Genomic DNA, 23776 nt, shown 5'->3' with positions numbered 1-23776 from the left:
GTCTTTTTTAGTTTATCAAATTTTGGTAATCTTTTTGTTAGCGTTGTTTCAGTTGATCTGCTGGTCAGGTACAGTCGTTCTAAGTTTTCATTTCAATTCTTTAGATTGTGTTTCAAGACCTGTTCTGTTGTGGTCTTTTACTGCGTCAAACAAAAATTTGTTTCGCTTCACCTCAAATTTTTCTGAAGCAGCTTATAGAGTCTGCTTCATCTGAATGAAAAAATAAGGAACAAAGTACCAAAACTGAAATTCCCTACTGAATATTTTCGAAGATAGTTGTACTGATCCCAATGAAATGGTAGATCTCCTGAATTACAAATTTTCAAAGCTTGTGAAATCATTAGTTGTGCAAAAACAAAATTAAAACCTTTTTTACATGATGTACATCAATACCAATATGGGTCCTTTTCGTTCAGTTATGTCTCACGTTTTGAAGGCAAATAATCTCTTCTTTACTAAATCCAAACAAACTCATGAGTCCACCATCTATTCCGACATGGGCAGTAAAGGATGCTTTCTAAGTTTTTTTAGAACCAATGTTTCTTTTCAATGCGATCATAAACGAGCAGCAATTCACATCTGAGATACAAATAGCCAATGTTGCCCTCTTATATAAAAAGGGTTCACCAGAAGATGGAATAAACTATAGGCAAATTTCATTAACTTGTTCTCTATCAAATAAATTTGAAAGCCTCTTGGCAGACCAATTGAATGACTATTCAAATAAAAAAGGTTGTTGAGTAAAAGAATCCGTTCGGTTTGAGATAAATAAGCTGAATGAAATTGAAAACGTTATTGCGGTTTTCTTAGATCTCGCAAAGGCTTTTTGTTCAAATGATCATAAAAACTTTACCCGATAAATCTATCCATGTTTTTGATGAGAAATCCCAGCAACTGCTTTCCTGCTATCTTTCTGATTGATTCCAAAGAGTTAGTTTACAAAAAGTTTTTTTTCCGATTTGATATAATTGATGTGTTCCCATTGGTACTATCTCGGATCCCTTATTAATTATATATACGTTAATGATCTAAAATTACATTCATGAAAATTGATAGTAAAAGCAGTATATCGAATCAGCAATCTCTTCAATGAAAATAAATTAAAAATAAACAGCAGTAACAAGATTGACACATTTTTTGATGACTTTCATCCTTCAAAACAGGATTAACACTTAAGACCCAGTGGGCATTGAGTTTCATAAGAGGCCAACAACTGGCCTTTGTAGTCCATCTGTTGCTTAGTGTGGTGGAGCTGCTGGGAAGGCCTTAATCGTTAAAAGGTCATTTTTAGATCTTTTTGAGCACAAATTGGCGCAATTTTTCATATTATTTGTCATTTTTCGAGGTTTTTTGACTGATCAGTCTTGAAATTACGTTTCTGGCTTCCAGTGTCTCAAAAATTTTTGTCATTTGTTGAGTTCTACCAGCCTCATGGGGCCATAAGTTCTCCTCGGGTCTGGTCTGATATGATATTACCGCCTAGTTTTTAGTGGCTATAGATTTTAATTTTATTTGTTGATTAATCAGTTTTTCTATCCTTCAGTGCCACGAAACCTCCTCTAGGTTTGATGATGGGTTTTTGCATAGTTTCCTTTGGCAATGGAATGGTTTTCAACGTTTTTTTGTTTGGAGTTTTAGCTGTTCTTTTAGAAAGCTCTCAATTTTCTTTTTTTTAAAAAAAAAATTTTGTCAATTTTTGTTGTTCGAAGCTTCAGCGGCTCGAAAACCTCTCTAGGTTCTCGTAATTATGAATTTTTGCAATTTTGAAATATTTTTTTAATTTTCTGAAAATAATTTTCATGCTCCTATGGAGATAAAGTAATAATTTTGAAGAAATAAAATCACAAGTTTTTGGTAAACATTTTATTGAAAATGGCTATTGTTTTTAATTTTTTCAATAATCTTTTGGAATTTTTTGTGACTTTAACGACCTTTTTGAGCCAATGAAAATTTTTCAGTGTTGCAGATGGGCTAATTTACAGTTTCCAAAATCAAAAGGTTTTGAAAGATTTTATTTTTGAAAAATTAGAAAACTTTCACTAAACTTTGCATTTTTTGCTATCTGTCAAATATTTCATGAAATCTCGATCTGAATTGGCCGATAAACCTTTGAAAAGGATTGTGGGTCAGCTAGTGGGTCTGTTTAAATGGGTCAAATTTTGCCTTCAGGTTAAAAGTTTCAGGAGTTTTAGCTATGAATTCTGTTTTGTTTGTTTGGTTGACTTGTTGCTCAAATTTTGATATTGTTTTTTTTTTGGCTGGCGTTGTTTCAGTTGATCCGCTGGTCAAGTACAATAATTCTAAGTTCTCACTTGAACTTTTTAGAGTGTGCTTCAAGACCTGTCCTGTTATGTTCCTTTTTGTCGAACAACATTTTGCTTCGCTTTACCTTTTTTCTCAATCAACATAGAGTCTGCTTCATCTGGAAGGAAAAAAAGAGCAAAGAACCAAAACTGAAAGATATTCTCTGCGAAATCGTTTTGGTGATGATTTTACTGATCCCAATGAAATGGTAGGTCTCTTGAATTTCAATTTTTCAAAGCTTGGAGAATTCATTGATCATGGAAATACAAATCAGAACCTGACGTACATCAATACCAATATTGGTCCTTTTCGTTTTGAATGTAAAAAAGCTCTCCGTTACTTAAATCAAAACAAACCTATGATTCCACCATCTATTCCGGCATGGACAGTAAAGGATGCTTCTTATTTTTTAAGAACCGATGTTTTGTTTTCAATGCTATCGTAAACGAGCAACAATTCACTTCTTAGCTACAACTGGCCAATGTTGCCCTCTTATTTAAAAAGTGCGCACCCGATGATGCAATAAACTATAGGCAGATTTCAATAACTTGTGCTCTATCAAATATTTTTGAAACACTATTGGCAGACCAAATGAATTAAAATTCAAATAAAACAAGGTTGTTGAGCAAAAATCCGTTTGGTTTCAGAAAGAATTTGAGCAACTCAGGCACTTGTACTACTTACAGAAACGGTTCAAAACAAATTGAATGAAATTGAAAACGTTATTGCAGCTTTCTTAGACCTCTCAAAGGCTTTTTATTAAATTGATATCGTTTGACAAAATCATTGATCATTCTAAAAGGTCCATTTGTATCGGCAGTCTCTTCAATGAAATTAATTTACAAAATAACATAAACAGTAACAAATCTGAAATACTTGCAATCAAATGTTGTAGGGGGAAAGAAACCAAGTTGATCTTCGGCTAATAAACCAGAAAATTTCGAAAAAGCAGCATGTTAAATACCTGGGACTTATTGTTATTCTTTACAACAAAGATGAAAAATTTCCGAAGAGATGAAAAAGCACTGTTTTGTAGTATGTGATCTGCAATACTCAGCAATACTTCTGTTAGCTATTAATAAAAAATCCTTCTTCTCTTTAACTTTATTTTAACCGAGCTGTCATAGCTTGTTTTATCAGAAAAAAATTGGCAGCTCCATATATTTGAAATTGAAATATTTAATCTGAACAGTAACCAATATGCTGAACTACAGAGCTGCTTGTTATACTAAAAAAATTCTGTTAAATTTGAAAGCAATTTTTTCAAAAACAGGAAATAAACTGCCACTAGTAAAGTACTATTGTTATAAGCGCCCAGGTAATCTATACACCACACAAAAATTAATTCTAAATTGGTCGAAAAAAGCTTACAGAAATAAATTTCACCGGACCTAAACTTCTGCAAATCAAAAAAGAGTTAAAAATGCTACAAAATTTTTCGAGTTAACTTATAAGGGACCCGAAAAATGTAAGACTTGATCACATTTCTTGGATGAACATTCGGATCGCTAAAAGAACGAAATAATTTTAATGATTATTATTACCTTACTTTTCTTTGTGAATTGATAGGCAATTATCTTGTTCTATTGTATACTACGTATTAATCTTACGCTTTTTTTCCATATTGCGATTATCTAATGTGGTTTTGGAAATTCATTTTTTTCCTTTTTTAACATCAATAATTGGCAGCATTGCAAAAGATGCACTCTATGTCCGGATGATATGTCAACCATTTTGTTGATTTATATTCAGATTGTTACATATTGATTCATTAGCTCTTTAAAAAAAGGGGGAGATTTAAATTGTATCATTTAGATCATTTAGAATTAAATTTTCTCGATAGCTTTCATTCTCTCCCTCTCGTAGTTGACCATTCCTAGTTAATATTTTCACACATTTGTAATGGCTTATAGATTTTAATTGTTTAGTCCCAGCTGTTGACAGACTATGCAAACCATTTTCAGAGCAAAAGTATTTATTTAGTTTGTTTGCACACTTATGAAATCAAAATTCTGTTCATGGGATGGGGTACGGTTTCTGATAATCAACAAAGTGCAAAAAACACCAACATTCATAGAACTAGAATCAATCAGTTTTATTAATATTGTACTATTCGAAAACCCTGATCAACAGGTGTGTGTCTCTGCGAAGAACGTGATATCTTTCGATCGACTGTGCTGGACAGTGGATGCATATAACCCTGTGCCTATTGATAAATATAACGTGGTGTTTTCTGACGTCAACATTGGTTGTCCTTGTGGCGAGCAAGATGCTGATGGAGATTATCTTGGAGACGGTCAGTCTTTTGATAAAATATCCAGAACATGATATTGCCCTTTTTCTGAAAATCTGTAGAAAGCAATGCATGAAGATGAAATATAGAAGCAGAATTAGTCGCAAAACCCAAGCGACTCTGATCGGACCACCTTCCAGGATTTCACCCTCTGAGTAGACAATTCTCTAATAAATGTTCCTTGAAAATCAGATAGAATATGCATTTCCAACGAACAATACTCAATTCAAGTTTGAGAAAAAAATACTACATCTTGCTAATGGTAGGGCACAATTCTTTGCGGAATTGATAACCAATATTTGTTTTGAATTCAATTTAATCTTGCTTTTTGTGTGAACAAAAACATTTGTCAATTGTTATAATGGCCAAATCGAAAAGGTCAGTTTATGTTAGTGCGACCTAAGACTTAGTGCGACCCTTGATCTCTAGTCAGAATATCATGCGACTCGTCCACTTTCTCCTGCGATTTGCGATCAAACTATGTTCGCACTTTGACGTCTAATCAAATTTTTGTTCGACTTAACAATTTCTGAGTTTTAGTGGTAAAAAATTCTACGATTTGCATGCAGTTCACTGCTTTCAAGGCTGAAAATTGCAAACTTTTATAGCCTGCCTTGAATTTTAAGCAATTATTAGCGTTGAGACCACAAGTGTTTTTACGAACAAGGATAGTGAAAAAGGACAAACAGCAGTAAAAAGGACAAAAGGATCCGCAGTGCGTTTCCCCGGCTGAAGTGCCTGACGGCAGAGAACTTTGACCTGACCAGTTAGGTTTAATTTTCGTGACCTGATTTACAGGGCTGCTGACCTTATCAAAGTTCTCTGCCCCGTCTGCCTCTTCAGCCGTGGAAACGCTCAATGGGTCCTTTTGTCCATTTTATAGCTGTTTAAGCAGACTTCGTGAATTGTTTGATTATTATCCCATTAAAGAGATGGAATAAAAGCAAACTGATATGCTCACTCTATCCGATAAAAATGAAAGATGTATCGAAGCTGGATTGAAAGATGCGTATCTTGCAAATTATCAATCAAAGTTTAACATTTTGTGAAAATTTTGTATTTGCCCAGGTCTATTTTCCATGACAATCGAGATGGCCGACACTGCAACTTTCCTGACCAACTTCCCTAACAACTAAATCTCTAAACTAGCATGCAAATCTAAATTTCATTGGACAAGATAAAAATTGATGCTTGACGCCAAGTTTTTTTTATCTGATGCTGTCCCGTTTTTGTGTATTTTTTGCCTTAATACTAAGTTAAGTTCTCGAATTTCATTATGACTCAAATAATTTTGTTCTGCTCAAATAAGCAAATGCCCTTTGAACGAAAGGCCTATTTTGGGCTTCTGTTTTATCAAGTTTCATCTTCTAGAGAATTGCTGGTGAAAATCATTTAAAATACAAGTTTTCAGGACTGTTTTCTGTGACCATCACCATGACCGATACTTCGACCTTCCTGACCAATTTCCCTACAAATGCGACAGTCTACTTCATAGTGGACCTTGATGAGGACATAGTGCTGTCTGAACAACTTGACACCTCCAACCACTTTCCAGTTGCTTCTGCCTCTCCTATATACTCTGAGTACATATACAACTCAACTGGATGCAGAAGAGTAGGAGTCATTGTAGGCAATGCTATATCCCAATTCGGCAAGTTTACGAAGGTTAGCTTCATTCGGTCTTCTGTTTTCTATGTAATTTCATTGTAAAAAATATTGGATTGATAGAGTTTTAAATAGCCTCCGTCAACTCAAATAGATATTATTTTGGACGCTCGCGTTTTTTATAGCTGCAAAGTTTCTTTTCAAAATTTTTATAGTTTTTATTTTGCGCTGTTTCTGATGTTTTACGACTCGACAGAGCTTTTCTTGAGTTTTTCTACAGGACGGACATATTCGGTCAGACGGCGTTTTGACCTAACAGCGAAATTGCGTAAAATTGCCGTGTGTATTTCTGGCTTATCTTTTTGAGACTACAGGTCTACGAAGCTGTTGCGGCTATTTTCTGGCAATCTGCAAGCTATGTTGATAAATTTGTACACATACTAACCAGATATTGGCAGCTTTTGTCCGAATTTTCTCTGTTTATTAATAGCCGCACAGCGATAGCTGGGGCTATTATTGGCCTTCTCTTGGTTTTTTACAATTCAAAGAATTTGAATTGTATTGGGGCGCTGTCTTTTTTTTAAAGATCTGTTCACACATTTTCATGATTTTTGAAGTCAAATTGGAGTAGTGATTTTGGTCACGCTGAAACAGGAAGTGGAGCGAAAAGGCGAGTGGTTTTGCGGCGTGAAATTTTTTCGCTCTGAATTTCAAGTAGAGTGAGAAAACAGTGTTTGAACAAAAATTCGCTTTCTCGCTAGTGGTTTTTTGTTCACATGCGGCAATTTCGCTTTGATTTTTTCTGTTTTTTTTTATTTTTTAGATCGGATTTTTTTCTAAATGGTTTTTCCAATCCATTCATAGTCCTTTCTAGGTCTAGTTTTCTGTGTAGTCAATGAAAATTCTTTGAATTGTACGTCAGGACTTGTCCTGCTATGTTTTTTTATTTCGTCGTCATGATTTTTGTTACGACCATATGACGTCACAGCCACTTTTTGTTCATTCGTTCATGCAATTTCAACTGAATTTAATGTGTGACGTCATTTTTCGCTCTTAGTGGAGCGAGTTTTTTTGTTCATGCGAGTGATTAAATTTTTGGTCACACTTGACTTACCTCACTCTCAAAAATGACTTCCTCACTTTGAAATTGACTTTTATTTACTTTAATTCAAAGAGGTAAGGTCAAATGAGTGTGTGTCACTCTAAATGAAGTTTATTTGAGATCAGCTAATAGAGGCAGCAATAACTTATACAGATTTTTAATCAAAATATAGCAGATCAGCCTTCAATGAAAAGACGAGTGTTTTTGGTCTGTCTTTTTTACTGTTTTTTAAGACTGCCGATCTACGAATCTATTGCGGCTATTTTCTGGCAATCTGCCAGCTATGTTTTGTTTTTTTTTGCTTTTCTTTTCTAGAAAAAGTATTGTTTCCACTTTTGGGGATTGTTTTTTTTATTAAGAGCTGCCTCAACTTTTCAGCCGGCTATTATAGCGCTCCTATTTTTTTTACTTCATCGATTCAAAAGTTTTCGCTTTACCATAGTTCACAGCTTGTTCAACATTTTGCGTGAAATCTTTTTGACTTCTCTAGGCTAGTTTCACTCTTCTCTCATTCTGCTAAAAGTGTTTTTGGACAGCAGTTGCTCAGCAAAGCAATTCAAAATGAACAGAGTCAGTATCAAAAAACGAAATCAGAAACGGGATAAACCCATAGAGCCCAGTTTTAGATGCTTGTTACTCGAACTTTGTTCTTATAAGTCTTACTTACCATCTCTAATGTTTATTGACTTTGATACTAGCTCCTGGATCGCCTCATTATGACGCAGGAGAATTTTCAACTACTAAATGACATCTTGATAAATTCGCACTTTAAATAATTTTTCTATAATTTTTTTTACATTATTTTTTCCATTCTTTCAATCCCAATCGTGGTTAAGGGAATCAACGGGAGCTATTTTCCGGCAATCTGCCGGGTATGTTTAATAATTGAATTATTTTTTTAACATTGAGCCTTTTGAATTCATTTAAAAATTTCATAAGTGGTATTTTAAAACATGCTGGCATCTTTTTATTCTAAATATTCTAATGTTTCGAGTTTTTGAACTCTTGGTTTTTTATTTAGTCAAGTGGTAGTGTCTTTGTTCGGGTATTTTATTCTCTTCCTTTTGAGTTTTCAATTTTGAAAATCATTAAGTAAGTTTTTTTTCTATGTTCTTTTACAATGCGTCCATATTATCAGCTTTCTAGCATATGTCATTCTAGCATATGTCATTCTAGCATTTTATCAGTATCTATTTCAAAGATTAATGGTTGTAGCTTTCTTCTCAGACGTTTGGTTTTCATTTTTTCATGGTTTGATTACTTCTTTCTGAAAATACTACTGGGGCTTAATTTTTGTATTCAACTGTTTTTTGCCTTTGATTAATATTAAACGTTACCAAATGTTTGTTAATGCGGTATTGTATTGTTTGTAATGTTACTGATTGATGTAAGTTTTTGTAATTTAGTTTGTTCCAATGAATTCTCAATTTTTTCTCGTTATTTAATTTTTATAACGAACAAATCTGTAAAGTCTGAAGTTTTCAAGACAAAAAGTATTGGTTTTGGCCGCAAATACTGTTTTTCGCAAAATTAAGACACCGCTTCGCCTCCGCAATTTTGCTGTTTTGTATTTCGCTTTGTCTGGCGCTCTTTTTTCGTTTTGCTTTTTTTCTTGCAGCAAAGATGAAATAGTCATTTTTTAATATACACTATCTATTGAGAATAATTGTTTTGCAGTAGCTTAGGTTTTCTTGAAAGTGTCATCACATTTTTTTTCTCTCTTCTCATGTTGTTAATTATTTACGGTTGTTTTAAGAATTTAGTTTATAATGAATTAAAAAATACATTTAGTTTAGAGAGCAGTTTGTTTTTTTTTACATCGGTTCCGGAATACTCTTTTTTTATAATTGACATTTTTCTATGTTTTTAGGAGTAATGAGTGTAAGGTTGATTGCATGAACACTGAAGACTTCTTTGTTATTAGCGCCGCAACTAATGGAAAATTTGGTCCATTTTGTCAGTTGACATATTTTGTGTTTGCTATGTTCACTCGTTCGCCTCCCGACTCCACAAAATGATTTTTCGGAGTTTTGTGGATTAATATTTTTTGTGGATAAATATGCATCGATCTGTTTGACAATATTTTTTGTGGCAATCGCATCGAGGTTTTCTTGTTGTTATTTGTTTTTTAATAGCCGCCGTCAGCCTCACAGCGGCAATTATTTAGGCGCTCTCCTTTTCTACAATCCAAGAATTGGATTGTATTGGTGCTCTGTCTTTTTACATTTCATGATTTTTGAAGTCAAATTGAAATAGTGATTTTTGTCACGCCGAAACAGTAATTGGAGCGAAAAAGCGAGTGGTTTTGCGGCGTAAAACTTTTTTGCTTTAATTTTAAAGTAGAGTGAGAAAACGGTGTTTGAACAAAAATTGGCTTTCTTGCTAGTGGTTTTTTCACATGCGGTAATTTCACTTCGATTTTTTCTTGGTTTTTTTTCGATTTTTGGATCGGATTTTTTAATGGTTTCCCCAATCCGTTCATAGTTCATTTTAGGCTTAGTTTTTTGTATAAACCAAATTTCCATTTCTCGCTAATTTTTTACATCACATGTGGCCTTTTGACATTTTTTTTCTGATTTTTTTTAGAACTGGTTTTCCTAATTTACTCATAGGCCGTTATAGGTCCAGTTTTTTGTTTAGTTGATGATAATTGTTTGGATTGTACGTCAGGACTTCTCCTGCTATGGTTTTTTATTTTTTTAAAATCACACCTTTCTCACTTTTTTTCATGACTTGGAGCTTTCAAATCGGAAAAAAGAGGTAAAGTAAAGCTCAGTGGGCATCAAGTTTCAATAGAGGCCCCTAGCCGCGTTTAGTAGTCCGTCAAGTGCTTAGAGCGGTGAAGCTACTGGGAAGGCCGTAATTCAAGGTTAGAAGGTCATTTTTAGGGGTTTTCGAGCCGAAAACAATGCAATTTTTCTCGTTTTTCGTCATTTTTCGAATTTTTTGTTGAACCAGTCTAAAATTGAGGTTTGTCAAAGTCGATAAAAATTTTTTGCAAGACAATTACTTTTTTGACCATTTTAAGAGTCATATGATTTGGTACTAAAAACATAAACACGCAAATTTATTCCAATTTTACAGTTTTCATATTTTTTTTGAATTTTTTTTGTCATGTTTTGTGTTTTGTAAGCCCTTGGTCTGAAGGAAGCTCCTCTAGGGTTTGATATTGGATTACTGTGTATTCCCTAGTGGTAATAGAATGGTTTCAACTTTTTAACATCACGAATCTAACAATTTTTTCCAGTCCCAGGTGCCAAGAAATCTCCTATAGGGTTTGATAATGGTTTACTGAAAATTTTTTAGTGGCCATGAAATGATTCTTTTTAACATTTTAATATCACAAATTTTAGCAATTTTTTTTATTAAACCAAAACTTTTTTTCAAGTGTTTTAAAAATTTGTCATTTTTTAGGCTTCTCTACCCTAAATGGCCACGAAACTTTTTCTAAGTCTTGATATTAGGTTACCGAACAGTTTCTAGTGGCAATGGAAGTTTTTTCAATTTTAACGATAAGAATTATAGAAGTTTTTTTAATATAACTTGCATTTTTTTTCAATTTCAAAAAAAAAAACTTTTGAACAACTAGTATTTCCGGCAACATGAGCCCAGGAACGTCCTCTGGGGTTTGATAATAAGTTACAGCATAATAGCTAGAGGTAATAGATGATTGGTTATCAATATTTTCAAGTTTCTTAACATTCATTATCGGTATTTGACTTCCTCCAGCTCCAGCTGCCAAAAAATGTCCTATAGGACTTGATAATGGGTTACTGAAAAAAAGTTTTTAGGCAGGGAATGGTTTTCAACATTTTAATATCAAAAATTTTGGCAATTTTTCAAAAATAAAACTTGCAATTTTATTCAAGTGTTTGAAAATTTGTATTTTTTTTAAGCTTCTCTACCCTAAATGGCTAAATAACCTTCTCTAAGTTCTGATTTTAGGTTTATTGAACAGTTTCTAGTGGCAATGAAAGTGTTTTCAATTTTAACGTTACGAATTTTAGCAGTTTTTTTAATATAACTTGCACTTTTGTTCATTTTTTTTAAAAAATTCAACAACTAGTATTTCCGGCAACATGGGCCCAGGAACGTCCTCTGGGGTTTGATAATAAGTTACAGCATAATAGCTAGAGGTAATAGATGATTGGTTATCAATATTTTAATGATTCGAGTTTTAGCAATTTTTTGATAAAGTTTAAATTTGAAAATTATTATCATGTTTCCAATTATCGAGCTTTGTGTGACAATGAAACTATTTAAGGCTTGAAATAGGGATTCTGGATGGTCTCTGGCGACAATGAATTGGTTCTGAAGAGATAAATTTTACGAATTTTAGCAATATTTTTTGTAAAATTTTGCTGTTGTTTTTTATCATATTCTTGAGTTTAACGACTTTTACTGGACAACAAAATTTTTTCGAGTGTTGCAGTTGAGTTACATGTTAGAACTCCAGAGACGAAGAAAAGTTTCAATTTTTATTGTGAAATTTATAAACTTTCTTTAAATTTTGCACTTTTCAGTTTTCTAAAGCATATGTATTTCTCGAGTTTGTCCGCCATTAGGTGATAATAAATCTTCTTCAAGGCTTGTGCTTGAATTAATGAGTATATCGAATTGTAATATATTTGCGTAAAAGCTTCAAGAGCTTTAGCAATACCTTTTTTTTGTTTAGTTTGTTTGATTATTGTCGTCTCTCAACTTTTGAGATTGTCTTTCTGGCCGGGATTGTTCAACTGATCTGCTGGAAAGTTAAAATAACTCTCAGTTTTTCTTTCATTTCTATGGTTTCAATTTCATGACTAGTCCTGTTATGTTTTAACTTTTTTTAAGATGTTTTCACACTTTTTCCATGACTTTGAGCTTTCAAAACTGGATAGACAGGCAAAACTCAGAAGACATAAAAATTCAATTGAAGCCTTTAGCCGCGTTTAGTATTCTGTCAAGTGTTTAGAGCGGTAAAGCTACTGGGAAAGTTTTAATTTACGGTTAAAAGTTTTTTAGGAGTTTTCGAGCGCATTTTGTTGCAATTTTCCGCGTTTTTCGTCATTTTCCAATTTTTTCTTCGAATTTTTTTGTTTGGTTTTTTTCTAACATAGATTTCAATTAAGCACCTCTTGTGTATGATAATAGGTTAGTGCATAGTTTCTAGTGGTATTAGAATGGTTTTCAACTTTTTAACATCACGAATTATAGCTTCTTAAAAAAAACTTGCTTTCGTTTTCCAGTTTCTTAAAATTCATTATCGATATTTGACTTCCTGCAGCTCCAGCTGCCAAAAAATGTCCTATAGGACTTGATAATGGCATACTGAAAAAAAATTTTTGGGCAGGGAATGGTTTTCAACATTTTAATATCAAAAATTTTAGCAATTTTTCAAAAATAAAACTTGCAATTTTATTCAAGTGTTTGAAAATTTGTAATTTTTTTAAGCTTCTCTACCCTAAATGGCTAAATAACCTTCTCTAAGTTCTGATTTTAGGTTTATTGAACAGTTTCTAGTGGCAATGAAAGTGTTTTCAATTTTAACGTTACGAATTTTAGCAGTTTTTTTAATATAACTTGCACTTTTGTTCATTTTTTTTTTAAAAATTCAACAACTAGTATTTCCGGCAACATGGGCCCAGGAACGTCCTCTGGGGTTTGATAATAAGTTACAGCATAATAGCTAGAGGTAATAGATGATTGGTAATCAATATTTTAATGATTCGAGTTTTAGCAATTTTTTGATAAAGTTTAAATTTGAAAATTATTATCATGTCTCCAATTATCGAGCTTTGTGTGACAATGAAACTATTTAAGGCTTGAAATAGGGATTCTGGATGGTCTCTGGCGACAATGAATTGGTTCTGAAGAGATAAATTTTTGAACAGTTTCTAGTGGCAATGAAAGTGTTTTCTATCTGAATTTTTTCAAATTTTAGCAGTTTTTTCTTAATAAAACTTGCTATCTTTATCGAAACTTTTTCATCAGCTTTTTCCGGCTTCATGGGTCAAGTAACTTCCTATGGGGTTTGATAATCAGTTATCTAATATTTTCTAGAGGGAATGGATTGGTTATCAGTTCTTTAATAGCACGACTTTTAGCAACTTTTTGGTAAACGTTAGATTTTATCCTATTTTTCTGAAAACTATTGTCATATTCCAAAATTATCGAGCTTTTTGAGCCAATGGAACTTTTAGGGCTTAAAATGGGGATAGTAGATAGTCTTTGAGGACAGAGAAATGGTTCTGACGATATCAATATCAAGAATGTTTGAAAGATTTCGTTAAAATTTGCATTTGTTTTTAGCTTTTTTAATTTTTGCCATTTTTTAAATTAACGATATTAACTGGCGAAGAAACTTGTTCAAGTCTTGCAGATGGGTTACTTGACTGAACTGCGGAAACAATGAGCGTTATAGATAGTTTTTTTTGCAAAATTCAGAATTTTCCTAAGTTTTGCTTTTTTCTGTTCTTTAGAAGCATTTGTCATTTTTCTCGAGTTATCTACCTTTAGCAGATAATAAAACTCTTTCAAGGCTTGCGCCTGAGTTAATGATTATATTGAATTGTAATATTATTGCCCTTCAGTTCAAAAGCTTCAAGAGTTTTTGCAATTTTTTTAGTTTTTTTGATTATTTCTCAACTTTTTGAGATGGGATTGTTCAATTGATCTGCTGGTCAGATACAATAGTCCTCAGTTTTTCATTCAATTCTTTGGATTGTATTTCAGGACATGTCTTGTTATGTTTAAGAGTTCGCATTACCTTTTGATCATGTTTTTCGTTTTAAATAAGTCAGCTAAGCTTCTGACTTACTTCACTCACTGTTTCAACTGTATGTTTTCGAAATTCTTTTACGCATTGAATTACGCAATGTAGTGAATACTGACAAGGTCAAAAAAGCAAAATCAAAAGATCAAATGAAACAAGAAAGGCCTTTAAAACCCGGTCATTAACATATAGTGCATTAGGTTTTTTTAGAGTTCATTACAGGGATTGCTAGCTGGTATTAGTATTATGCTTAAAAACGATTAGTTTTGAAGCTGAAATATGTTTAATTCTACAGTCTAACCGAATACACGGAACTTGTACACAAAAAATTGAAAATCCTGTCAAATTCTTTCTCGTATTTTTTTTTATTTTTCTGTTTCAAACCCAATGTGCGTCAAGCGGGTCAACGGCAGCTATTTTCCAGCAATTTGCCGGCGATATTCAATTTTAGCCGTGGTGATAGATTACAGTAAACTAAAGGTCTACGCAAACTTGATAAAGGTGACCATTAAAAGTTAAAGCATGGAGTTATTTCAATGTCTGATAATAATTTAAACTCAATTATTATTGCTCACTAGGTTATAAATTTGAAGATATGCTGGCAATTTCTTTATGTAGATTATTTTAAATTAAATGATGACTTCATGGTATTGTTCAATTTCCAAGAATGATCATTCGGAGAATGTTTTTTTTTCATTTTTTTTCAAAAATAATATCAAGTTTGCGGGATTCTTCAGAATTTTTACCCTGCTTCAAAATATTTTTTAAATCTTGCAGAAGCTCTTTGTCAAGTTCTTGTTAGATAATGTTTAACGTTCGGTTCAATTCATAGTTTCGTTCAATTTAACCTTCTTTTCAAAGATCCATTATTCTGAATGTTGTCTTTGAAAACAGCGGACTTGAAAGTGATATTTTGAATTATCAGATTCAAATCATTAACAACAATAAAACAGTATATGAATAGTGCCCACCCATAGTAGCGATTAGTTGCCGACCCTAAACAGAAGCAATAATGCTTGAATTGGTCCATGCCAATAGTGTAAAATACATTCTCAAATAATTGGTCTAATTGCAGATCTTAAGGGATCTAATGACCAATTCGCCATTTTGAAGTTTAACAGGACGATAAAAGAATGGCGGAGCAGCAAATGGTTTTTTAAATCTCCAAACTCTACTCCGAATTAAAGAGATAAAACAGGACTAAATGGTGCTTTTAGTTGGTACTGGACTTGGATGAATTGAGCCGGAATTTTGTTTGATTAGCTAAAGCCTTTTCATAGCTGAAAGCTTTTATTGCACACTACATCGTGTAATGTCCAAACAAAGCTATTTTTTTCAAGGTATGTGTCTATGAACGAATGACACAATTGAATATTAGCAAACTGGTTCAAATCCACCCTGGTCAAGTGAACTTGGAGGACCCAACAGAGATTCCCGTGGACAAGTATGCATGTGAATACAACTCAGACACCAACTGTGCCTTCTACCTGAACAAGGATTTCTACACCAGAATCACATTATCCCAAAACTCAAGTGAGATCTATATATTAATTCAACGTCGACAGAGGGCCACTGAACGCCATGTTTAAGCGCCTATCTCTGCACGTTTTAACGGCCCTTAAACATGGTTTTCTGAGAAAACGACTGACCATAGTCAGGTTTGAACCTGGGTCTATGGGTTGAGGAGCGGAAGCGCAATGAGTTGAGCTAAGGAGCAGTTGAGCCGCGTATTTATCGGTATTTTTGTCTTCTACTTTCCCAATGCCCTCTTTTTTTCACACTTTTTAGTTCTCCATGTCTTTCCTCCTGACACTTCTATATATCTATATATTAAACGTAATTCAAATACATATGCCTCCATGTTTAAGCTCCTAATCTTCACATGTTTTAAGGCCTCTTAAATATGCAGCAAAGAGTTATGCACGTATTGTGAAAAAAGTCAATGACCGAAAACAAGTCCCTACCAAAAAGTTAATGACCGAAACGTTACCTATTAGCCGTAAAGGTCAATGACTGAATAGTGATAGATGTAGGAAGGGGTCATTGACCGAAAAACTGCCTATGACCGAAAAGCTCATTTTCAAAAATTCAACGACCGAAAAGATACCTATGCAATAGGGGTCAATGACTGAATAGCCGCGAATGTAAAAAAAGGTCATTGACCGAAAAATTGCATGTGCCAAAAGGATCAACGACTGAAAGACTGCGGTTTCAAAAATTGGTCAATGACAGAAAACCTGCTTATAAAAAAGTCAAATAATTTATTACTGAAAATAGTTCTTTAATGACATGTACTGATTCTTCTCACATATTGACGGAATAAAGAATACCTAATTTAAGCTCAAATACGGAAATGAAATCGAAGATGCAAAAGTGTCCATTTAAATCAGCTAGATAGTAATATGGCGGAACTAGTTTTTGTGTAACGTTTTTAATTTCTCCCTTCCATTTTACTTTTTCGTTTTTTTTCTCTTTCCTTTTCTATCTTGCTTTTTTTTCTCTTCTGTCCTTCTTTTCTCTCCTGTCTTTTCCTTTTACCTGTCTGTTTCCGCATTCTTTCTTCCTTCTTGGCTGTTTTTCTTCTGTTCTTTTTTCTGCCTTTCTTTCCATTTTTCTCTATTTTGTTTCTCTTTCGTTTTTGCTTCTTTTCTTTTCTGCATTTTTTCTCCCCCTTTCTCTCTTGCTTTTCATTTTCTTTTCCCTTCTCTCTCATTTGTTTTTTTTTTAGTTTCTCCCATTCGTTTCGCTTTTTCGGTTATTTCTTTTCATCCTCTGTATTTCTCTCTTGCTCTTCCTTTTTTTTCTGTCTTTCTTTTCTCTCTTACTTTTCTCCTTTTTCCTGTCTTTTTCTCTCTGTTCTTTTTTTTACAGTTTTTAAAATGTCTTTTTTTCGGTCTTTCTTTCATTTTTCTTTTTCGTTTCTTTTTTCGTTTTCTCTTCTTTCTTTTGTCTTTTTTTCTGTCTTTTTTCGTCCCCTTTCTGTCTTGCTCTTCGTTTTCTTTGCGCTTCTCTCTTTCATTTGTATTTTTTCTGTCTTTTTTCGCTTTTTTCTTTTTCCTCTTTTGTGTTTTTTTCGGATCTTTTTCCTCTGCCTTTCTTTTATCTCATTCTTTTTTCTCTTTCGTTCCTCTTTTTCTGTTCTGTCTTTAGTTCTTCTCCTCTCTCCTCCTTCTTTCTCTCTCTCTCTCTCTCTCTTTCTTTTTTCCTTTTTTTGTATTTTTTCCTGTCTTTCTTTCTTTTGTCTTTTTGTTCTTCTGTTCTGTCTTTCTTTGTGCTCATTCGTTTTTCTTTTTCGTTTCATGTTCTTTTCTCTTCTCTTTCTCTTTTTCTTTTCTCTTGCTTTTTTTTCTCTTGTTTTCCTTTCTTTTCCGTCTTTCCTTTCTCTTTTTTGTTCTGTTTTTTTCTGCTTTTCTTTTCTTTTCTTTTGTTTCTTTTTTTTCTTTCTTTTCTGACCTTCTTCTCTTTTTTGCTGTTCTTTTCTGTCTGCTTTTCTTTTCTCTCTTTCTTTGGTCTCCTTTTTTTCTTCTTTTTCTGACTTTCTTTACTCTACTTCTTTTTTGTCTCGCGTTCCTTTTTCATTGATTCTTCATTTTCTCGTGTTCCCTTTGTTTTCTTGTTTTGTTTTCTTTTTTGTTTTTCTCTCTTTCTTCTGTCTCCTGCTTTCCTCTCTTATCTTTCTTTTCTATTTCTTTGCACTTGTTTTACCTCTTTCGTTTCTGTTCTTTTTTCTTCCTTTCTTTTCTCTTTTCGTTTTTGTTTCCTCTCTCCTTTCTTTTTTGTCTTTTTTCTCTTTTTTTCTTGTTTTTCTCTCTTTCTTTTCTGCTGTTCTCTCTGTTCTCTCTTACTTCTGTCCTGCTTTTCTCTTCTTTTCTTTTTTCATTTTCTCTCTTTTGTCTTTTTTCTGTGTTTCCTTTCTCGATTTATTTTCTGGTTCGATTCATTTCTTTGTTCCTTTTCTCTCTAACTTTTTTTGCTTTTCTTTCCCGTTTTTCTCTTTCTTTTTTCTTGATCTTCTTTTTATTTCGATTGTCTTCTTGGTCTTTATTTCAATTGTCTTCTCGCTATTCTCTGTTTCCTCTCCTTTTCTCTTTCGCTTTTCTCAATTTTCTCTGCTTCTTTCTGTCTCTTTTCTTTTTTTTTAATCTTTTTCTTTTCTGTCTTTATTTTTTCTCTTTCCTTCTTTTCTCTTTTTATTCCGTTCTTTTTTTCTGCCTTTTTTCTCTTTCTTTTTCTGTCTTTCTTTTGTCTTCTGTCTCTTTTGTTTCTTTCTTTCCTTTATTTTTTCTCTTTCTTCTCTTTGTTTTCTCTTCCGTTTCTGTTTTTTTGTTTTTCCCTTTCTTTTTTCTGTCTCTCTTTTGTCTTCTGTCTCGATTCTCATGCGTTTCTCTTTTATCTCTTGCTTTATTTTGTTGCTTTTTCTTTTCTCTATGTTGTCCGTTTCGTCTTTTTCACTTTTTCCCCCTTGCTTTTCTCTTTTCGTTCTGTCTTTCCTTTCGGTTCTTTTTCCTGTCTTTTGGCTCTTGTTTCCTTCTTTTTTGTTCTTTCTTTTTTTCTGTCTTACCATCTTTCATATCTTTTTTCTTTTCTCTTTTTTAACGCTCCTTAAACATGCCGCATAACCTATGTAGGCGACCATGTAGAAGTTTGTTATCTGTACAAATCTTAGCGCTCCTTAGATATGCAAGTTGACAAAGCCAAAAAAATTGAACACAAAATTGCTGGTACTTGGCGTATTATATTAAACCAAACACAACAGTAACGTAACGTAAAATCTATGACTGTTAAACGAGGGGCATGTGTTCCAGCCCAAGGGGGTACGCTGAAACTTCCAGCCCAAACTTATATTCTTTGAATGATCTTGTTATGCTTCTGCGGGTCTGCTTGTTAACTTTGATACTCATTTCCATTTGTAAGACAAAACAGTTGACATCTTGTCGATTAAGTATTGCGATCCTTAGAAAAAAAATGATGAATGATCTCCAACTAGTTCATGTGAAAAGTAATATGCAGTCAGTTACGAAATTCAGGAACATTTCGAGTCTAGCCATACGACCCCCTCCCCCCACCCACCCCGTTTGTTTATAGTACTCTGTTATTGTTTATTCAAGGCATTGTTTTGGTTAAAAATTAAGTAGAGCATTATTTTGCTTCAGAAAACATGCAATTATAGCGCGCCACAAAGTATACCCCCCTAAAGTTTTGAGAGAACAATTGATTTTTGATCAGATGATACTCCTAAAGTTAGTTGGACACTGAAGCGTCTCCTTTAAAAAAACAATTCAGCCGTTAAATGTTTTGAAACTTAATTTAAGCATTCAAGTTGATTTATATTTCCTCGTTTCCCAATCCTGTGTTTCCCAAACATTGGGTTAATGTCTCTCAATTTCTTCTCGTTGCTAAAAAAAAGCCCGAATCTTGGCTTGGGTATCTTTCATGGTCTTGAATGATGATAAAAAGCACATGATCGGAACTGTTTTTTCTCTCTCACTCTATTCCATAATTAAGTCGCGAACAAACCTTTTTTGGAACTTCAGATAGACAACATTTTCAATTACCACAACATCGAGGCAAGAAGCGAACAAACTAAACGTATCAGCAATATTAGCTTGATCACTTTTGGGCTGAACTTAGTCTAAGTCTAAGAGTGGTCACCAATTCAATTTAGTTCCATCCAAAACAGTCTTTGAAAATACATTTCAAAATTAGGTTTACCTGAATTATGTTTCAATGATCATTTTCCGAGCTTTGTACGTGTTCTGCTACATTTTAGATGCCTTTCAGTTTTATTCGATATTTTTTATCACTTTCTAGCGTCGTGTTATTTCTATAAAAGAGCTAATGCTTGTGTACTTAGTGCAATACTGTGGCAAAAAAAATGTCGAAAAAAAGGGATATAATTTTAACGATCTGACGGTCGAGCCATCTGGAAGACGTGCGTAGGACGTCCGAGCGTGTGACGCTGTCGGACCCGAGTTTTTCAATCCGAGCAGTGCATTAATAAGTCCTAGAGTTAATTGCGCCAACTATTCGAACTACATCGCCTGGCTTACTGCTCGACAAGCGTGTGCAACTTAGTACTGCGAATTAGAGCAGGTGTATACTACTTGAGCTAACAAATTGAGGTGGCGCATGACTGCGTGCGCGTGACCCCACGACGATCATTCTTGTCGACGCAGACGGTTGACCGAATTCCCGATGTTTAATTACTGAGTAAAGACTGAAAAAGTGTTATGCACCTAGGTTGGACGGGCGGCTCTCATGGGCGTCAGCAGACGTATGTTCAATACAATAAGCTGTTTAAAACCTCTTCGGGAAAGCGACGTGCAATAACGATGATATACAGTACTCTATCAAAACTAAGAACCATCTTATCCAGAATGTCACCTTCTTTTGGCGCACTTGGTTAATTGAATCTCTACTTGGCCCCTTTATGCACACGTTCAGCCTTGGTGTTTATGATGTTCCACTTTTTAATGCTCTTCCGGTGCTCTTTCCGTGCTCGGATGAAATTCGGACCAACATCTGACAGATCGTGCCCAGCAAGCAATGGTGATTTTGGACCGGTCTTTCTGGGTTACTATTTTTTTTGCTACGGAATTTTTGCCATCAGATTGTAAAGTATACCAAGTCCCAGTTTCTTGTTTTGTTTTCCTTCTGAATTTCTGCAAATTTTATTTCAACTGTTTTGTTATCTGAGTTTTGTTTCTAGTTTTTACTATCGTTTTTTGTTTAAACAAAATCATTTTTAGTTCTACGGTCTCCTTATGGGAGTTTTTGCTCAACGGATTTCGCTTAACCGATTTTTGCTTGACCTCTGGCGCTTTTAATTTTTCGTCCTAAAAACGGGATAAAAAGTCAAGGGGGCATTGAGAGCCTGAGTAGCTCTCTTGAAGTCTTACACTTTGCTAGTCTGTAAGTATACGATTCACCAAAATTGTTTTGAGGAGACATAATTTCGTGCTATGAAGTGTGGCTCTCAATCGAAATAGTTTACGCCCCTCAGACACCCCCGACTAACACCACTCACCCTCCCCTTCACTACTAATTGTTTTAAATAACTTTTATCCTTTGCAAAAATCAAAAAATCTTTTCTTCAATTTGTTCTTCTCCTGCCGCTATTTAACTATTTTTATTGGCATTACGTCATTTTTTTTTCTTCTGAGTTGTTACTTTTTAGCTGAATTGTGTGATTACTTTTTTTACCTACCTCACTCTGTTTCTATCTCACTCTCTAAATGACTTTTAACACCAAATGGTCATGGTCAGGATGATGCTCCCATATAGCAATGGTTGTTAAAAATTAAAATGTAGAGGGCTAATAACCTAGTTCTTTTTCAGGAAACGTTTTGTTTTTCATTTTTTTGTGTGTTTTTTACATTGCGTTGACAACTCCATCAACTTCGTTCTTTATATTTTGACTTCGTTATTCTATAGCCCGCAAGCCTATTTCGCACCTTTATCGGCAATATGACGGTTGGGTTATATAACATAATTTTCACTTGGACTGTCCAAGCTGGAAGCAAGATTTCTGCACAATTATTGCTGAAACTTGTTACGCTCAAGATCTTGATGGCGGTATTGAAAGATCGTGGAAAGATTTTGAACGAAAACGTTCTAGATGTCGTCAGTATGTATTTATTATTGCCTTTGCGTGTATTGTAGGTGTGGTGAATCAGACATTCATGTGGCATTGGGGAGATGACTCGGAAGAGGACTTGGAGACATTCAAATACTCAAGTGTGGCCACTCACCTCTTCTATTTTGATGTGAGCCTGTGCTTTTCTTCCAATAAATATAGGGCGCTCCCACTATAGCACCTACACAATTATATATAGCCCTCACAATATGGTATAAGTACGGTACGGGACCACAACATATCACCACAGAACCGTTACCAAATTGCAAAACTAGTGGTTTTGAAACCTACAAATATTACTTACCTATGTAAGGCCAAATTGCGATTTAAAAAATCAATCGTTTGGAAGAATTGTTTGCAATGGGTTTTTTGTAAGTTGCTGTAAAATTTTTCGGGCGGCGGGTAAGTTACTGTAAGTTACTGTAAAATTTTTCAATCATTTTGCATTTTAATCACTTCTAATAACTTGATTAAATTAGTAGCTGGATGGAGAGCCCGGGTCGAGGTGTCACCGCTAAAAATTGCTAAAAAGATGTAAGATTTGCGGTGAATTTGAGTAAAAAGTGTATGAAATGCGTTCAATGCGGTCAAAAAAAATTTTGAAGCGGTTAGAATTTTTTCACCGCTACCAGCAGAATGCGGTGAAAAACAGCTTTTATCGCTAAAATCGCAAATCTTACAAATAATTTCAAGGTTTATCTTATTTTCATAAAAGTTATGATTGAAGTACATTACAGATGGGGCAGTGAAAAAAGAAGTTGACATGCAGGAGGTGAGAGGTTCGAAAGCCTTTACGGCAGTTTCTTTTTTGTAAGAAATCCGGTGAATGTGGTGAAAAAAAAATTCACCGCTTAAAACAGTAAATCGTACAAAAATTCACCGCATTCAACGCTAAAAGGTGCGGGCGCTTTGCGTTGAAAAAAGGTTTTTTTTTCCACCGTTATTCACCGCTAATTTTACATTATTTTTTGATCAAACCTCTACCCGGGAATTGGTTCTGAACAACTTGAAACGTCACATAAATACTTTGTTTGCAACAATCTGTTGATAGCCAAAGAACATAACCCCAATATATTTTCGAGTTGTTCCTACTTAAAAATTTCCTGTTTTTGGAAGTTTTCAAAATACAATAACATCTCCATTGAACGAACAGAAGAATTGAGACAGAAACATTATAATAAAACAGTCCTCTCTTTCGTTTCTTAATAGAGAATTGACAGCGACCATATACAGCAAACAGAAAAAAAATTCCATTTCAATTTGAGCCGTTATATGATAACGCGTACTGCGGCTAATAAATTGCAAATTCGAAGTGGTAGAAAAAAGTAGTGATCAAATAAAGATCAGATTAGTGTGCTGGGTCTCTCAACACGACTCGCAGGCCAATGACACGTCCATATTGGCCACTCATGTTTCCTAAATTCCTTGAGCAGATGAGAAAAGAATTTGTTCTAATACCTCTAAAGAGTTATTAGAACAAACTAACCGCATAATCAAAGCTGACAGAAAAACTAAATTTGAGAGATCTTCACTCGGGAAGCGCTTGTTTTGATAGGCAGCTAAAATATAAAATATGCCATTAATCAAGAGTCTCCACAGTTTACTACATTCCAGTTAAAGTTAGACTGCAGTTGTCTATAGTAATCAAAGGTGCAATCAATGATTTCGCCGCTCCTGGTGCAGAAAGGAACTGGAGAAAAATCTTCGTTACTGAGAAGCATATTCTAGCAATCAATCATAAAAATGAAAAGAAACACAGCTGAAACGTTGACCAATGGATAAGTTGAGGTATGCGGAAAGAAGTTGCGTCATTAAACCGGTCTATAGGAACAATTAAGCAGGCCCGTTGAATTTGTTCGCCAAGCATTAATCACAAGCAGTGCCATTCACAGCTACCTATCTTTCAGATAATGCAATTGAGGCCTTTTCTAAATTTGTTATTAAGTTCCCGAAGAGGAGATTTCGCTGAGTTTTTTTAGAAACGTTCTCCAGTGCTTCAATAAAATCTTTGTTGAAAAGGAAAGGTGGCATCCGTCCCATTGGAGTTGGAAAATTTTGATAGGCATACAACCAAGTAATTAA

At 34.1% G+C, this 23776-nt stretch overlaps 2 protein-coding genes across 2 annotated transcripts in view; one reads left to right on the top strand and one right to left on the bottom strand.

The window, feature by feature from the left end:
* The window catches only part of LOC142341475 (uncharacterized), a 243615-nt gene that overhangs the window by 51609 nt on the left and 168230 nt on the right, over positions 1-23776 (top strand). The window contains exons 16-19 of the mRNA XM_075392436.1: positions 4438-4600; positions 6009-6262; positions 15399-15591; positions 21721-21824. Coding sequence (XP_075248551.1) covers positions 4438-4600; positions 6009-6262; positions 15399-15591; positions 21721-21824 — 714 coding nt within the window. The remainder of the gene's footprint in view (positions 1-4437; positions 4601-6008; positions 6263-15398; positions 15592-21720; positions 21825-23776) is intronic.
* LOC142341780 (uncharacterized) lies at positions 15644-18694 on the bottom strand. The gene is made up of 4 exons (XM_075393003.1): positions 18671-18694; positions 18014-18097; positions 16597-16690; positions 15644-15675 (listed from the first exon to the last, which is right to left on the bottom strand). The coding sequence occupies exons 1-4, from the start codon at positions 18692-18694 to the stop codon at positions 15644-15646; spliced, it is 234 nt and encodes a 77-aa protein (XP_075249118.1).

Source organism: Convolutriloba macropyga, chromosome 6 (assembly GCF_964194025.1).
Source record: "Convolutriloba macropyga chromosome 6, txConMacr16.3, whole genome shotgun sequence".
Lineage (NCBI taxonomy): Eukaryota > Metazoa > Xenacoelomorpha > Acoela > Convolutidae > Convolutriloba > Convolutriloba macropyga.
The sequence above is the reverse complement of the archived record's forward strand: the minus strand, read 5'-3'. Positions and strand labels throughout refer to the sequence as shown.

Coding starts and splice junctions, on each gene's coding strand:
- LOC142341780 (XM_075393003.1), bottom strand. CDS start 18,694: ATGGTCGCCTACATAGGTTATGCG. Junction 18,098..18,670: donor TCGCCTACATAGGTTATGCG/GCATGTTTAAGG, acceptor ATTGAAATAAAG/ACCAAGAAGACAATCGAAAT. Junction 15,676..16,596: donor AAGAATGCGGAAACAGACAG/GTAAAAGGAAAA, acceptor ACCATGTTTAAG/GGCCGTTAAAACGTGCAGAG.